The sequence below is a fragment of the Eschscholzia californica genome, unplaced genomic scaffold (assembly GCF_041429995.1).
Source record: "Eschscholzia californica isolate CP2 unplaced genomic scaffold, dmEscCali1.0.p SCAF_3, whole genome shotgun sequence".
NCBI lineage: Eukaryota > Viridiplantae > Streptophyta > Magnoliopsida > Ranunculales > Papaveraceae > Eschscholzia > Eschscholzia californica.
Window position 1 is genome coordinate 40,274,185 of NW_028238420.1, and position 16,290 is coordinate 40,290,474.

The 16,290-nt window shown below is 37.2% G+C and overlaps 2 protein-coding genes across 2 annotated transcripts; both read left to right on the plus strand.

Moving 5' to 3' along the window:
- The first annotated feature begins 2,040 nt into the window (after positions 1-2,040).
- LOC147550271 (uncharacterized) lies at positions 2,041-2,643 on the plus strand. Its single transcript, XM_086668444.1, has one exon. The coding sequence runs from the start codon at positions 2,041-2,043 to the stop codon at positions 2,641-2,643; it is 603 nt and encodes a 200-aa protein (XP_086524570.1).
- An 8,255-nt stretch (positions 2,644-10,898) lies between these two features.
- LOC147550272 (chalcone--flavanone isomerase 1-like) lies at positions 10,899-14,187 on the plus strand. Its single transcript, XM_086665274.1, has 4 exons — positions 10,899-11,465; positions 11,578-11,736; positions 13,522-13,745; positions 13,824-14,187. The coding sequence occupies exons 1-4, from the start codon at positions 11,387-11,389 to the stop codon at positions 14,085-14,087; spliced, it is 726 nt and encodes a 241-aa protein (XP_086521400.1). The 5' UTR covers positions 10,899-11,386; the 3' UTR covers positions 14,088-14,187.
- Positions 14,188-16,290: the final 2,103 nt, after the last annotated feature.

Genomic DNA, 16,290 nt, shown 5'->3' on the forward strand with positions numbered 1-16,290 from the left:
ATTAATACTCGAGGTTCTCGTGTGAGACTTTAGATGTCTTTCAAGGTGATACTTATAAATGGTAGAAGGCGAGTCCGTCTATCAGTCTATGGGGCGTGGAGCTTATGATGTCCAAAATAGAAGTCAAGGATGACATCCTAGTAGAGTTCATTGTGAACCTTCGTTCTTTCATGGAGAGTTAGTGAGTAACTCTATCTTACGATGTGCCTAGCTCCCAATCTGACTGGTTCACTATAGTCTTCGAAGTAGCGTGGGACTCAGTCATCTAAACAAAGACGGCTGGCTCTTTTACTGAGTCTATTTGGACTTCCTTCAAATTAGTACCTTGTTTGCCCATTTCCAATGCCAACCTCCCTTAACTCGTTTAATGTTTGGAGATCGGAAAAATCAGATATCACCAAAAGCTTCCTTCAAAATATAATTCCTAGTCTTCCTACACTGTTTGGTGTAATTTATAGTTAGAAAGAAATAATCGGTTATTCCATGAAGTTGATTCCAATTCGGACGGAGTAATATGTCGACGAAAGGGATTATTCATACTTGGGTCTGCCAACTAAGATATTTTGAGAAACTCTCATGCATGGATGTAACTTTTTTGCGTACTTTCACTGCACTTGGCTAATACATTATCCTTCCTTCAAAAATTCTTGATGATATACAATAGGACTTCAACACAAGTAGACTTTCATGTATCCTCTCGTGCACCGTCTTGAATATCAATATCGTCTTCTCAACGGTGTGAAAAGACAAATTTGCCGTAGGTTTCTTATCCTATTACCCACGTAGGATAGACGGTGCAGAAGGGAGTACACGACTTTAAACATTTTTGTATACAATAAGTTTTTCAAGTAGATGATGGCAGGGAGGAAAAAAGTATTATGGGTCTATTGGCCCCTTAGGTTTTATACATATTTGTTGGTGGAAAGTTTTGTAGAGAGAAAATTTTGATACTGTAATATTTGATAATTTGTTTTCTTCTTATTTGTAAATTAACAAAACAACATTAATGATATTTTCTGCAAAACCCCAACACTTCCCAGCCAAGTAAAAATAATAAAAATCAGAATTGAGACTTCCTGCCAATATATATCAAATCTCCTGTTCTCCCCTTCCTAACAAAAACAATAATGCATTTGTAACTTCTTCTTTTTTTGTTGCAAATGCATTTGTAACTCGATAAGTATGTCTTATGGATAGAGGGGTAGAAATAGAGAGGTAAGGCATTGTTTGGAACCACAATTTTTACAGCAGGATAATACACATAGCTACTGTGTTAAATTGATAAATTCTTCTCACTTTTGGCGAATAAATGTTTGAGTTGTTTCCTTTTTAGTTCCCTACTTTGTAACTAGTTTTTTTTGCCCACTGTTTTTTATAAATTCGGAATTTTTCTCTTTTTGTTAACTCCGTCACCTAAATTTTAATGGTTAGTTTTTTCTGTCATAATTACCCTTATTACAAAAATGATTTTGTAAACTCAAAATTGATCTCCTTTTAAATATGAGTTAATTTCCAAATAATTCCAACTTTTTTAAAACTAATTTGGAGGACGTCAAATTCTTGCGACCTTCAAACTTAAATTTTTGTTTTACAACCCTCGGCTTATCGGGGAAAAACTATTTTACTTGGAAGCTTGAAATCGAAGCTCATCTAGAAGCCACACAACTAGAGAAGACAATTTGCGAGGGAAATAATGAACCGCTTTACAGACGCTCAACGACCCTCATTGTAATCCGCCATCATTTATGTGAAGAACTCAAATCAGAATGTTTATATCAGAAAGACCCACTTGCATTATGGAAATATTTAGAAAATCGATACGGTAATTTAAAAAAGGTTATTTTACCGAAGGCCCAGAATGACTGGATAAACCTGCGGCTGCAGGATTTCAAAACAGTTTCTGAATATAATTCTGTCTTAGTCAAGATAACTACAAAATTGGGTCACTGTGGTTATCCAGTTTCTGAAGAACAAATGTTAGAAAAAACGTTTTTCACATTTCATATATCCAATATGAATCTGCAAGAGCGGTATAGAAATATGAATTTTAAATGTCATTCAGAGTTTTCATATCTTCTTGTAGCAGAACAAAATAGGGAAGTTATTATGAAAAATCAAGAAACTCGTCCAACTGGATATACTAACTTTTCAGAAACTTATTCTACATCCGTCTCTACTGAAAGACGGGAACAGAACCATAGGGGTCGTGGTCGTGGCAACTACCACAATAAAAATTTGGAGGAACCTGGTCGTGGTGACGATCAAAATAAAGATACCAGAAGTGGTGGGTACCGTTATGGGGGGCGCGGTCGTGGCAACGGCCGAGGCCGATGGAAAAATAACTCGGGCAACAGATACAAGCCGTATAATCGGCAAAATAAAGGGAAGAAGGTGGTAAATGAACCTTCTGAAATGAAGAATCAATCATGTTTTAAATGTGGTATGACAGGGCATTGGCAAAGAACATGTAGGACTGCTAAACATCTAATAGATCTTTATCAAGCATCCTTGAAGAAGCGTACTGCCAATGTAGAAACAAATCATATGGAAATCAATGATTCTTCATATAACACAAGATTGGATGTATCTGACTATTTAACTGACGATGTTGAAATATATCTTACTGAAGTCAGGACCGAGTAAAAAGTCACAGATTATGGGATTAATCTGAATAGCGCACATCGTTGTTGCAATACCCCATCGAAGAAAAGGATATCTATGCTAGTGGATATGAAAATCTTACTAATAATGAGTTCGATCAATTACTCGATGATGAGTTTGACGAAATGATTGATCGATTCGTAACTCTCCTTAGTAGTATTTTTATAATATTTCTAGTTGTTGTAAATTTTGCATTATATTAATGTTTTACTTTTTTACTATTGTATAGCAATGTAATATATAAAACTTACATGTTTTCTATCGATATCTTATGTTTTTTTTTTATGTTCGTTAAGGTATGAATTCTAGAAGTACATTTTTGAGAGATGATGAAGATATTTGTTTGGCGGACAGTGGAACCATGAATTCCGTCTTTCGAAGTAAAAAGTATTTCTTGACTCTGAAATTGTATAAGGCTAATGCGATTACTATCGCTTGTTCATCTAGTCTCATTGACGGCTCTGGCAGAGCAATTATAATATTACCAAGTGGTACAAAGTTAACCATTGACGATGCATTGTATTGAAACAAATCTTTAAAGAATCTGTTAAGTTTTAAAGACATAAGTCGAAATGGTTATCACCTTGAGACTATAGATGAAAATAGTGAAGAATATTTATATATTACTTCAACTGCTTCGGGCCAGAAGCATGATCTCGAGAGATTGGCAACTCTCTCTTGAGGATTGTATATTACAAGGATAAAAACGGTTTAATCTTATGTTGTCATAAAACAGAAGTTTTATGATCCAAGTGTGACGACACTTTGGCATGACCGTTTGGGACACCCGGGATCTACCATGATGAGTAGAATAATTCAAATTCTCAGGGACACCCACTACAGAATCAAAAGATTCTAATAAGCAAGGATTTTACTTGTACACCTTGCTCATTGGGGAAATTAATTGTAAGACCGTCTCACACAAAAGTCCATATCGAATCTCCTAAATTTCTAGAAAGTATCCAAGGAGATATATGTGGTCCTATTCACCCACCATGTGGACCGTTTCGATATTGATAGATGCTTCTACGAGATGGTCTCATGTTAATTTTCTGTCTACTTGTAATAATGCATTTGCAAGGTTGCTTACCCAAATTATTCGATTACGAGCTCATTTTCTCGATTTTCCACTTAAGTCCATACGCCTTGATGGAGAAGGCGAATTTACATCAAAGGGTTTTGATGCATACTGTATATCAGTTGGTATTGATATTGAACATCATGTAGCTTATGTTCATACACAGAATGGTCTAGCAGAATCATTCATAAAACATATACAACTGATTGCACGTCCAATGTTGATGAAAATCAAGTTGCCGGTTTCTGCATGGGGATCTGCAGTATTACATGTTGCTGCTTTGATCCGCCTACGCTCTACAGCAAATGGTCAACATTCTCCTTTGCAACTTGTTTTGGGGTCATCAACCAAACATAGCGCATTTGCGTATTTTTGAATGTACGGTGCACGTGCCAATTACACCTCCAAAACGGACAAAATTCGGACTTCAGCGGCGTCTGGGGATATATGTTGGGTTTGATTCACCATCTATTATCAGGTATCTAGAACCTACCACAGGTGACACTTTCACTGCAAGATTTGCAGATTGTCATTTTGACGAAACAGTTTTCCCGTCATTAGGGGGTGAAAATTCGTCTGCAGTGAATAGCAAACAAATTGAATTGTGTTGGAGTACAAAAAGTTTATCTCATCTAGATCCTTATACAAATCAATCTGAGCTCGAAGTAGAAAGGATAATACATTTGCAAGGCATTGCAAATAAACTATCAGATGCATTTAATGATGCAGCAAGGGTAACAGAATCATATATCCCTGCTACTAATGCTCGTGCACGAATTAATATTCCTAAAGGACCAGGAGAAACTGCTATAGCAAATGAGTCGTCTAAAATACGTCAGAAGCGTGGACGACCAATTGGTTCTAAAGATATTATCCCTAGAAAGAGGAAGAACCAATCACAAAATAATAGTTCTCTAGAAGAGACTATTAATGATACACCCACACTTTTTGAACAAATACCCCTTGAAGAGGGTGAAGCCCTTGATGAGGCAGAGATACCAAACAATGTGGAAACCTCTATAAATTATGAATGTTCGAAAGAAGTGTTGGACCAAAACGAAACAATTATCGACGAGGTATTCTCTTTTGCAATGACAACCTCAATTCTGAAAGAGAATGATGATTATGAACCACGCTCTATTGAGGAATGTGGAAAGAGACCTGGTTGCTCGAAATGGAAAGACGCAATTCAAGCAGAACTAGATTCACTCAATAAACGTAGTGTTTTTGGACCTGTGGTCCTAACACCTAAGGATGTAAACCCAGTTGGATCAAATGGGTTTTTGTGAGAAAACACAATGAAAATAATGAAATCGTTCGCTACAAAGCACGACTTGTGGCACGGAGTTTTCTGCAAAAACTTGGGATATATTATGAGGAAACATATTCTCCTGTTATTGATGCCATTACATTTAGATATTTAATTAGTCTAGCAGCTCAAGAAGAACTCTTTATGCATCTACTAGATGTTGTTACTGCATATCTATATTGCAATCTAGATACTGATATTTATATGAAAGCCCCTGAAGGATTCAAATAACCTGAGGAAAAACCAGGGGTAATGTACTCACTTAAATTTAATAGAGCTTTATATGGTTTAAAGCAATCAGGGCGAATGTGGCACAATCACCTCAGTGAATACTTGACTAAGGAAGGACATGTAAATGATCCTACTTGTCCATGTGTGTTCATCAAGAAATCAAACATTGGATCTGCTATCATTGCAATATACGTTGATGATATAAATCTAATTGGGACGGTTGAAGATGTCTCAAAAGCTGCAGAATATTTGAAGAAAGAATTTGAGATGAAAGATCTTGGAAAAACAAAATTCTGCATTGGTTTACAAATTGAGAGGAGTACAAGTAGTATAATTGTCCATCAAAATTTATATACAGAAAAGGTTTTAAAAAGATTTCGCATGGATATTGCATATCCTCTTAGTACTCCAATGGTTGTGAGATCTTTAGATACCGAAAAAGATCCTTATCGTCCCAAGGAAAATAATGAAGCACTACTTGGTCCTGAAATACCATATTTACGTGCAATCGGTGCTTTATTATATTTGCCTCAATGTACTAGACCTGATATTTCTTTTGCAGTAAATTTGTTAGCCAGGTTCAGTTCGGCACCAACAAAACGACATTGGATGGGAATAAAGCATATTCTTCGATACCTTCGAGGAACTACTGCCATGAGATTATTTTATTCGAAGAATTCACCCGATGGTTCACAAGTAATAGGATACACTGACGCGAGATATCTCTCTGGCCCACATAAAGGAGTTTCACAAACAGGTTATATTTTTACTAGTGGCGGTACAACTTTCTCATGGCGATCAAGTAAGCAAAGTATACCCGCTACATCTTCTAACCACTCAGAGATTATTGCTCTTCATGAAGCTACCAGAGAATGTGTATGGTTAAGGTCTATTATTAGTCATATTAGATTTTCATGTGATCTTCCTGGAATTACCAAGTCACCTACTATTATTTATAAAGACAATGCGGCTTGCATTGCCCAAATGAAAGAAGGATATATTAAAGGTGACAGAACGAAACACATTTCGCCAACGTTATTTTTCTCGCACCATCTACAGAAAAATGATGAAATTGATATTTAGAAGATACAATCATGTGAGAATTATGCTGACTTGTTTACAAAGTCTCTGCCTACTACAACATTCAGAAAACTAGTAGAAGGTATCGGAATGCAAAGCTTGAATAATCTAATGATGTAAAACTACAACAATCCACGGTATGATATTCATCGGGGGGAGAAAATTATCGTATGAAGATTTCCACATCACTAGTGCTGGATATCTACGCTTTGTACTCTTTTTCCTTCGTCCAGTTTTTGTCCCAATGGGTTTTTTCTGGCAAGATTTTAACGAGGCAGCATTTTGCGTATCTAGTGTCATTCAAGATTTCTAATGAGGAAATTATTTCGCGTTGTGGTCATCTAAGGGGGAGTGTTATGACCTATTTGGCTGCCCATATATGGAGGGTGCTTATAGTATAACTACTTTAAGTGATTAATAATAGTTTCAATTGTGGTGTTTCAAACCCACACATCATCATTTATTTGGATATGAATTAAACGTGTCTCTTGATGAAAGTAGTTTGACTAATCAAGATAGAATTCCTTAGCTATGAAGACACTTACTAAACGTGTCATCCTTGAAGCAAATTATATCATGCATGGGTTGTGATAAATAGAAAAGTTAGTTTCCTTATTTGGTAACAACAAGTTTGGAACATAAACCTTTATTAATTAGTGCAGTTAATAAAGAATCACATTATCCCTTTCCATCAAGTTACAATACACTTTCCTTTTACCTTGGGTTATTAAATTTCATCATTAATGTTGATAACAATCTTTTTTTTGGGGATATTTTTCTAACAAGAAATTGAAAAAGGGAACTATTGAATTCACACTTAGAACAAAAACGAAGGGAATAAGGAGATTGATATTCACACCCAATAGTGGATTTTGAAGCTCGAGGCATTGTTTTGTCTTCTCTTTATATTTCATCTTCATCATGAGTCGGTTCCATATTTACCATCCCTACCTTTTTCTTTTTTTTGTTATTTACCATCCCTACCTATTGATCTAATGTTTATTCTTATAGTCCCACTAGTCAACCCTCATTCACTGCTACAATCAGAGGCGGAGCCAGAAATTAACTGAGGGACGGGCTAAAATCTGAAGTACATATAACCATTCAAATTTAAGTTTTCAAGTTTATAATTAACTGAACAAGTTTATAATTTAAGCTTTAAGTATTAGTTTTTATAATCCACAATTTCACACCTAAGTATTGTGTTTTTTATTCTACGAACTATAAAGAAGAAGTGAAAGAAGTTTATAGTCATTGATCAACTACTTTCACTTTCAATCTTCCGTAATTTTCTAATTTGAAATTAGGGTTTGAAAAGATTATAGAAATTATGAACTTACTTGATGAGTGATGATCTAAGAGCATAGAAGAAAGATAAACACTTGATTTGTAGTCCCTACTTCTGGATTGAGTAACACTCCAAAGTCAAGAGCAAAAGGATTTCAAATTACAATGAAAAGATCAATTGGATATTTGGGTTTTGTTACCCCTTTCCATTCGTGAGAGTGGGGAATAGGAAGAAGCAGAAAGTAAAGGGAAAGGGAAAGGGGATCAATTTTTTTAAGCGTTGGGCTAGGTTATTAGGGTTATTGGGTTAGGTTACTATTTATTAGGATTCATATGGAAAATGTTAGGAGTTAGAGCCGGGTTGCAGCCCGGCTCAACCCACTAACACCTCCGCCCCTAGCTACAACAACTGTCATTCACTCTAAGAAAAATGAACAATTCAATATTTTGGTGTTTTTGGTTCCTCTAATTGCTAGTAAGATTGGACTTGTTAGATAGAGTACTCCTCACGCTCGAGTACCCCTTGGTAAGTTGGTAGGGTTGGGAATCGGTCCGGTCGGGCGGTCCGGGCCAAAATACACTGTGCCCGACTGTAAATCTGGTCTGGTCCGGACAGGTCAAAAACTTAAAGTCCCTTGCCCAAAGCCCGCCCGAAGTCCAGTTATTTCTTCGGGTACTCGAGTATCGGTCCGGGCCGGTCTAGGTATATTGAAATTACTAATTATTTTAGAGCCAAATTAGGGCAAAATTGGGGTCAGTTCTACATGAAACAAGTTGATGAAAAAAAACAAGATGAAACTGACTTAAGAATAAACAACATGAAACAAATTTAAGAAGAAACACCATGAAATAAATCTTAAGAAGAAGATCTTAAAAAACAGATCTTCATTAAATATTCGTTGATCTTCTTTGTCATCTATTGGTTCTTCTTCTTCGTTCTTCTTCAACTCCAGTCTTGTTTAACTTCGTTCTTTAACCTCGTAGATATGCAACCTTGTAGAGATGAGACAAAATGAGATGAGACAGAGAGAGAGAGAGTTGAGACGAGAGAGAGTTGAGACGAAAGAGAGTTGAGACAAGATGGAGTAGAGAGAGAGAGAGAGTTGAGACGAGAGAGGAGTTGAGACGAGAGAGGAATTCAGAAGATGATTAATGAAAGGGGAGATGAGAGAGGAGATGAGTTCGGGAGATGAGAGAGAGGGCTCTAGGTTAATGAGGGTGTCTTCAATAGAAACCTATTTATACCCAAGGATATAAACCCTTAATATAACGGCTGGTAATGTGACCAATCTCTTAATCTAACGGTTGATAGGAAAATCATTCAGGTCGGTTCGGGCTTGGTAATGTGACAGCTGGTCAGAGCTTCAAAACCGAGAACGGCCCGATAACTCTAATCGGTCAGTCTGGGTTTGGTCCGATCGGACTTTGGGCGGTCTCGGGTGTCTCCGGACTCGGGCGGACACCGAGCGGTTCACGGTCAACGGATTTTTTTCCTGCCCTACCCCTTGGTTACCAAGACTAGTGAATGTTGTTTTGATTAATGAAAACATTATTGGGGGCATGCAATTGATGTTATTTATTACATTTGGACAAAAAATGTAATTGTTTGGTCAACTGAATAACATGATTTGAGTATACTAGACCAATTAGGTGAGGATCTATACAATTTGTAGATGAAATGTGCTTTCGACATTGGTATTATAGAGAATACTCAATCACAGACATTTGGCAGGACTTGTAACTTTCTTATGGTCGGAAGTCGATCAAAATTAAGGGTGGGAATTGGGCGGGTATGGGCGTCCATGGGCACTTGAAGCATCGGGCTGGGCGGGTCGGGCACAAAATTTCAATGGCTATTAGGGTAAGCGGGTTAATTGGGCGGGCAATTTTGAAATTCGCCTTGCTCATTACCCGCCCAAGCCCATTAAGAAGTTCGGATAATTCGGGTATGGGCGGGCGGGTAGCGGGTAATCTCATGACTTGAAAAAAAATCACTTTTTCCTTTTTTTTTATAGAATCTGGAAACACCTTTCCTGATTCTAAAGAGACAATGTGAGATTAAAACTAGACGTTATTTGTGTTGTTCCTTTTAGGAATTTAATCTCACATTGAAAACTAATGAAGAATTCTCATGAGATATAATATAAACCTACCCCACTCTTTGTCCCCTCAAAGCCAAAGACTACTTCAGTATCTACTAAGAATTCTCTTGGGCCATTGCAAAGCAATATATTGGGTTCGTGTGATTTCCCTTAAGCATATTGTTTACCATCTCAACTAAGCCTAACAACATAGGCAGCTGGGGCTTCATCAACCCATAAAGTTGATGTAATTTGGTGGGTTATCATTGGGTGAGGTTAAGTGGGTGCGGGCACGGACGGGTGCGCGGGTAGAAGTTTTAACCCATGCCCGTCCACTAATATTTGGCGGGCTGGACGGGTTGTGCCCGAGACGGGCGCGGGAGTCCATGGTCATCGTTGGGCTCGGGTGCCCGTGGGCGGGCTCGGGCTCATGGGCAAAATTCCCACCCCTAATCAAAATAGCTTTGGATCGAGTCACTTGTAGCAGGGAGTTTCGTAATAGAATAATCCATATGATTTGAGGCACGAATCCATGCACTTATTCTATTTACAAATAATGGAATTGAGGAAGCTAAGACTTTGAGGAAAAAAAATTCACTTTTATTTGAAAAAATACATAGGGGCCAAGATATCCCCATGTTGTATTGTGGAAGATATCTCTTCAGATAGTCTTCCTAACACGAAAAAGATCTCATTTGCATTAAAAAAAATGATTAGTTCTATAGGTCCTAGGCACTCTATGCTATTGTTATCTAAATAACAAGGGAGGAGCCGAGGAGTGTATTTTTCTTATAAGAGAGATGCTAGAGTTATTTAGAGGATAACATAATGACGCGGAGTTCACTAAAATACAAAGTTTTTTCAAAATTTGATTACGGAAGGGAATGTTTTTGTTTCCAAATAAGAAAACATGTCATTCTCTAAGTAACAAATTGTAAGTAATTCTTAAAAAAAAAAAAATTCTAAGTAACTCTATCATTTTCCTTCTTATGATATACTCGTCACTTCAGTCGATAAGATTGCACATTCCAAATTTATCTCTAAGAATTAAGATTTTATCTCTTAAACTTATCTTCAAACCCTCTACAGACTCTGGTGATTAAGATTACACCTTCTAAATTTATCTCAAAAAGTTGAGGTTATATACTTCTCAAATTTCTCTCCAAAAAGTGACGCATTCAAAAGAATGTTAGTACGGGAGAGACGCAGGTTATGCCCCAATAGACAAATAGCCTGAGGAGGTAGGTAAGTAAAAAATAAATGTTCTCTTCCAAAAGAGAAATGAGTAAGCATGAATGGTGGTTGTCATTCCACGTTTTCTTCCATTTCTATAGAATGGGGTGCTCACCCTCCCTCATACCCTCGTGCATTGCTGAATGGTAGCTTTTAATTTATCTACCTAATCCAATATTTGCCCTTCTTTTTTACATTAATTTACAATAAATACCACCTCTCTCTCTCTCTCTATGTCCTGTTTCCAGGATGCCGTTTTTTTTTTTTTCGTTTTCTCCCTTTATAACTTAGAAACGTCCATACCGTTTTCCACTTCTAGTCAATACCAAAAAATTGGCCTATATATCTCTTCTATAAAAACAAGAAAAAACCAAAAACCCTATTCATCTTGTTCCTCTGTTCTGTCTCTTTTCCTTTGATCTGAAAATGAAGGTAGAGGAATTTGAATTCCCATCAACTGTGAAACCACCAGGCTCGACCAGTACCCTCTTCCTCGCTGGTGCAGGTATAATAATCAATTCCCTCTTTCTCACTTAATTCATTAATCAATTCTCAAAACTGATTTTCATTCAATGGTGATGGATTTTGACTGGTGTGTGTTTGTGTGTGTGAAAAAGGGGTGAGGGGATTACAGATAAAAGATCAGTTCATCAAGTTTACGACGATTGGGGTTTATCTAGCTGATGAATCGATTCCTTCTCTGTCTACTAAATGGAAATTCAAATCCCCACAAGAATTGTCTAATTCTCTAGACTTCTTCATGGACATTGTTAAAGGTATATACATCCACATGCTTCTTCTCCCCATTCTCATTTTACAACAATTCTCTCATTTCTTTTCTTTTTCTTTGGGGAATTTTATCTTCTTCTTCGTCCATTAATGGTGGGTGAATTAACTCGTTACCCTTGTTTGTTGGGATTAATTTCAAAAAAATAAAATGACTCATTGATTTTTTTTTTGATGAAGGAAATGACTCATTGATTAAGAACACTATTTAAGAAAAAAGTGAACATTGATATGTACATAGTATGGAAGAGTGACCCATGATTATTCTCCCTACGTCCCAATTTGTTTGGATTTTCATTTATTGTTTGCTAACTAAATGTATTTTCTTAATTTACCCACATTACTTTAGAGTATTACAATAAATACTATATTGAAAGTACTGTAAAACCTTATCAGAAGTAAGGTAGATTAGAAAATGACAAGACAAACATTTTGGGACTTCCTTTAAAGGAATAAAATCTAAACAAAATGAGACGGAGGGTAACTAATGAGTATATTAGAGGAAGAAAAATTATACTATAAGAGACTACGAAAGTAGACCTACTCCAATCCCGAATAAAAACTGAGTGTTTATGGAAAGGTGAAAAGGTTCATCAAGAGAGAGAGAGAGTTGACTAGGAATTGAGACTGTTGATTTCGTGTAAATCAGGTATAGGCTTTGATTTGTAGTCTCTTCTAGCTTTACTCGTGTCCCTGCAAGATATAAATAACCTACATTTATACAGGACCGTTTACCTTAGCTCCACATATTAGGGTTGGGCTTCTCCTACTTGGGAGAGAGAAATTTGATGGGCACAGTCGATTTACATTGGAGTCGTCTTCCACTATGGATCAAAGACACCCCCTTGCCTTTGATTTTGGCTCAAACGAGCACTCAAGTGTGGGACCGGGTAGTCACTGGACAGTGTCAAATTCAACAAATTAGGGAGAGTAAACTTCTTTGGTCTTAGGTGCCTATAGCGAAACCAGAGTTCCTAGCCTCTTAGGTGCCTATAGCCAAACCAGAGTTCCTACAGTAATTTGCTTCCCAAGTCCCACGACTAAGTTGAGCACCAAGAGGTTTAAACACCTAATTCTTGACTAACTCACTTGTTTAGGCCCTATATTTTTTACCAAAAAGCAGCTTTAGTCCCCTAACTAGCTTTTCCCTTAGATCATAACTATTCTTCCACTTCCAGTTATGCTCTTTACCTTTTCATTACTCTTCCAATTTGAACAATATTTCAAGCTACAACTCAGATCTTATCCAAGAGCCGTGTACACACTGTAATCGGTTGCATCTTCAAGTTACACTATGAATGATGAAAACATAATCAACTCTTAAAATGGAAGTCACATCCCACATCAGAGCTCATTGCTAAGTTTGTGGCCAACATACTCGAAACCAGTCGACCGTGAGTGGAGAGGGTCTAGATATTATATAATCTTCGTCATTAGAGTATATTTATTTTCCACATTAGACTAATTTCACACGCCCCTCCCCTGGTCTGTGAGTTTCTTTTGAGCCAAACACGTGTAATTTGAGGTGAAGTGAAAAACGTGTGGGCCTAGCTCTGTTGCCAATGTATGACCATCCTACCCAAAATCAATTGATAATGCCCAAAGATGGCCTAGATACTATTTTGTTTTTCTTTGCAACAAAAAAGAAAAGAGTACTCTTTTTTCTATAAGAGAGTGTGAGACTATTCTGACACTCATGTTCAATAGCACAACTCATTCCTATTGTGGGTCTGATCTCCATATGATTTAACTCGATGCTTAATGTGTATTGATAGGTGAGTTCGAAAAGTTTGAAAGGATCACAATGATCTTACCATTAACTGGACAACAATACTCAGAAAAAGTCATGGAAAACGCAGTGGCATACATGAAAGGCAATGGGACATATACAGAATCAGAAGCAGAGGCAGTAGAAAAGTTCAAAGAGATTTTCAAGAATGAGACCTTCAATCCTGGCTCTTCCATACTCTTTACTCACTCGCCTCTCGGCCACTTAACGGTTAGAATTATTTGGTTGTTGTTTTATTAAGTATACAAGTTCTTGGGTTTGCTTTTAACTTATTAGTCCAAATTGCAGATTGGGTTTTCGAAAGATGAATCGATACCTGAAGAAGGGAATGCAATAATAAAGAACAGTGTATTGTCTGAGTCGATTCTGGAGTCGATTATTGGGAAGAATGGTGTATCCCCTGAAGCCAAGAACTCTGTGGCTATTAAAGTCTCTGAATTGCTCTCAGAAGAAAAGGATAGTGAGAAAATTGAGGGAGAGAAACTACTCAACAAGGAAGAGGAAGATGTGGAAGAAAAATCTGAGGGTAAGGAAGCAAGTCACAGCCTCTAGAGTCTAGATAGAGAGAAAGAGAGTGAGTACTTTATGTTGTTGTTGGATGATTTCAAAATCTTACTAAATAAATATCTTTAATGCCTTACCCTACCAAAAATGAGTAGAATAGCTAATTTATTTACTTGTTTAGAATTCTATGGACTTGGGCATTCTGTCAGCCTAAAAATACCAAAACTATTCAAACAAATAGGAGTAGCAATTGATTTTATATACAACATATTAGGTTTAGTTATGTTTTGGATATAGCCAGTAAAAGAATTCTAATGACAGTAAAAGATTACTAAGAGATAATCGTCCTAACTATCCGCCAAAATTCTTTCACAAAAATCGTCGATAATTTCATTATCCCATGTTTTCAAAAAATACGTTGATCGTGGTATTATCCTTACAATACCAGTTACAGACATAAAAAGTGTAAGATGAAGAACTTATGTAAGTAATCGCATAAAATATCGACCGCCACATCTTTGATACCATCCTTTCTTTTGGAAAATCTTGATTGTATATCTGAAATTGATTAAGCAAGAAAGTCTATTTGTACAATGACAACGAAAGAGGTAGAGAGAAATGAGTAGAAAAATGAGGAATGATTATGTATTGTATAAGTGTGAATAGATTTAGGGCTTGATTGAAGGAGGGGTGGGGTAGAACCATCAAAATCCACTATCATACCCATGTGCTTACAGCTCACTTTAATTTTATTTTTCTTCTCGGACAGCGACTCGAGTAATTGCCTCCTTAATCAAGGGTCTCTATTCCTAATCATTAACACAACTCCTAATATAGGATAATTATAAAATCAAAATTTGAGAGATAATAGAAAATTAGGTCCAAACTTAAATAATACTTGTAAGAAAAACTTATATTGTAAAAATACAATTTTATGTTCGAAATGAAATTTCTCGCAAAACATTTTTGACAATTTCTGAACAAATTATTAAGTTTGAAGGAGGAACAAGAGATATAATTATCAAAGGTGATTTCATTGATAGACTTGGGTACATATTTATAGAGATTACAATAGGGTTTGTAGAGAAATAATAAATAAGGAAATATTACAAAGAGGAAACAATTAAAATTACAATTGCTATATTATGTATTTCTTTCTATCTTGGGGAGATATCTTCTAGATATCTTCCTTTTCTTCAATATACTTCAATACCCCCCCCCCCCCCCCCCCCCCCCCCCCCCCCCCCCCCCCCCCCCCCCCCGCAAGTTGGAGCAGGGGAAGGAATCTGAATCAAGCCCAACTTGGAGAGTAACCGATGAAATGGATCCGAACCAAGTGGTTTCGTAAAGATGTCAGCTATCTGATCGGCAGAGCGAAGGTGAGTCGTCTTAATAAGACCAGATTCAATTTTCTCCCGAACGAAATGGCAATCGATCTCGATATGCTTTGTTCGTTCGTGAAAGACAGGATTGGCGGCAATGTGCATAGCCGCCATATTGTCACAGAAGACCTGAAAGGGTTCTGGAATTGAGACACGAAGGTCTTGAAACAAATATTTCAGCCACTGCAGTTCCGCAGTGAGTGTAGCTAGAGCCCGATATTCTGCCTCAGTCGAGGATCGGGAAACAGTCGGTTGTTTCTTGGACTTCCAAGACAACGGACTTGAACCAAGCATAGTGAAGTAGCCGGTGGTCGAGCGACGGGTGATGGGACAACTAGCCCAATCAGAGTCGGTAAAACCAGAAATAGTTAGAGTGCTGGACGAAGAGAGAAGGAGGCCATGATTCATGGTGCCTTTCAAATAACGAACAACTCGAGTAGCCGCATCCATATGATTGGAGTGGGGATTTTGCATGAATTGACTAAGGTAATTCACAGAAAATGAAATGTCAGGACGAGTCACCGTGACATATAAAAGTCGACCAATAAGACGCCGAAACGAAGTTGGATCGTCTAATGGCGTACCATCAGTAGGTAATAACTTTAAGTGTTGTTCCATAGGAAAAAGACTTGGTTTAGCTCCGAGGAGACCCGAGTCGCGAAGAATGTCCAACGTGTATTTGCGTTGACAAAGGAAAATGCCTTTTGGGGAACGAGATACTTCGATTCCAAGAAAGTATTGAAGTCGTCCAAGGTTTTTAAGAGAAAAACGTTTCTCGAGACGTAATTGAAGAGATGAAATTTCCGAGGCATTATTGCCGGTGATAATGATGTCATCTACGTAAACTAAGACGTAAATGGCAGTCGGAC

What these genes read in the sequence shown, in the direction of transcription:
- LOC147550271 (XM_086668444.1), top strand. Translation starts at nt 2,041, where the DNA reads ATGAATTTTAAATGTCATTCAGAGTTTTCATATCTTCTTGTAGCAGAA.
- LOC147550272 (XM_086665274.1), top strand. Translation starts at nt 11,387, where the DNA reads ATGAAGGTAGAGGAATTTGAATTCCCATCAACTGTGAAACCACCAGGC. An exon ending in CTTCATGGACATTGTTAAAG is followed by an intron (nt 11,737 to 13,521) that starts GTATATACATCC and finishes GTGTATTGATAG; the next exon opens with GTGAGTTCGAAAAGTTTGAA. An exon ending in CGCCTCTCGGCCACTTAACG is followed by an intron (nt 13,746 to 13,823) that starts GTTAGAATTATT and finishes TCCAAATTGCAG; the next exon opens with ATTGGGTTTTCGAAAGATGA.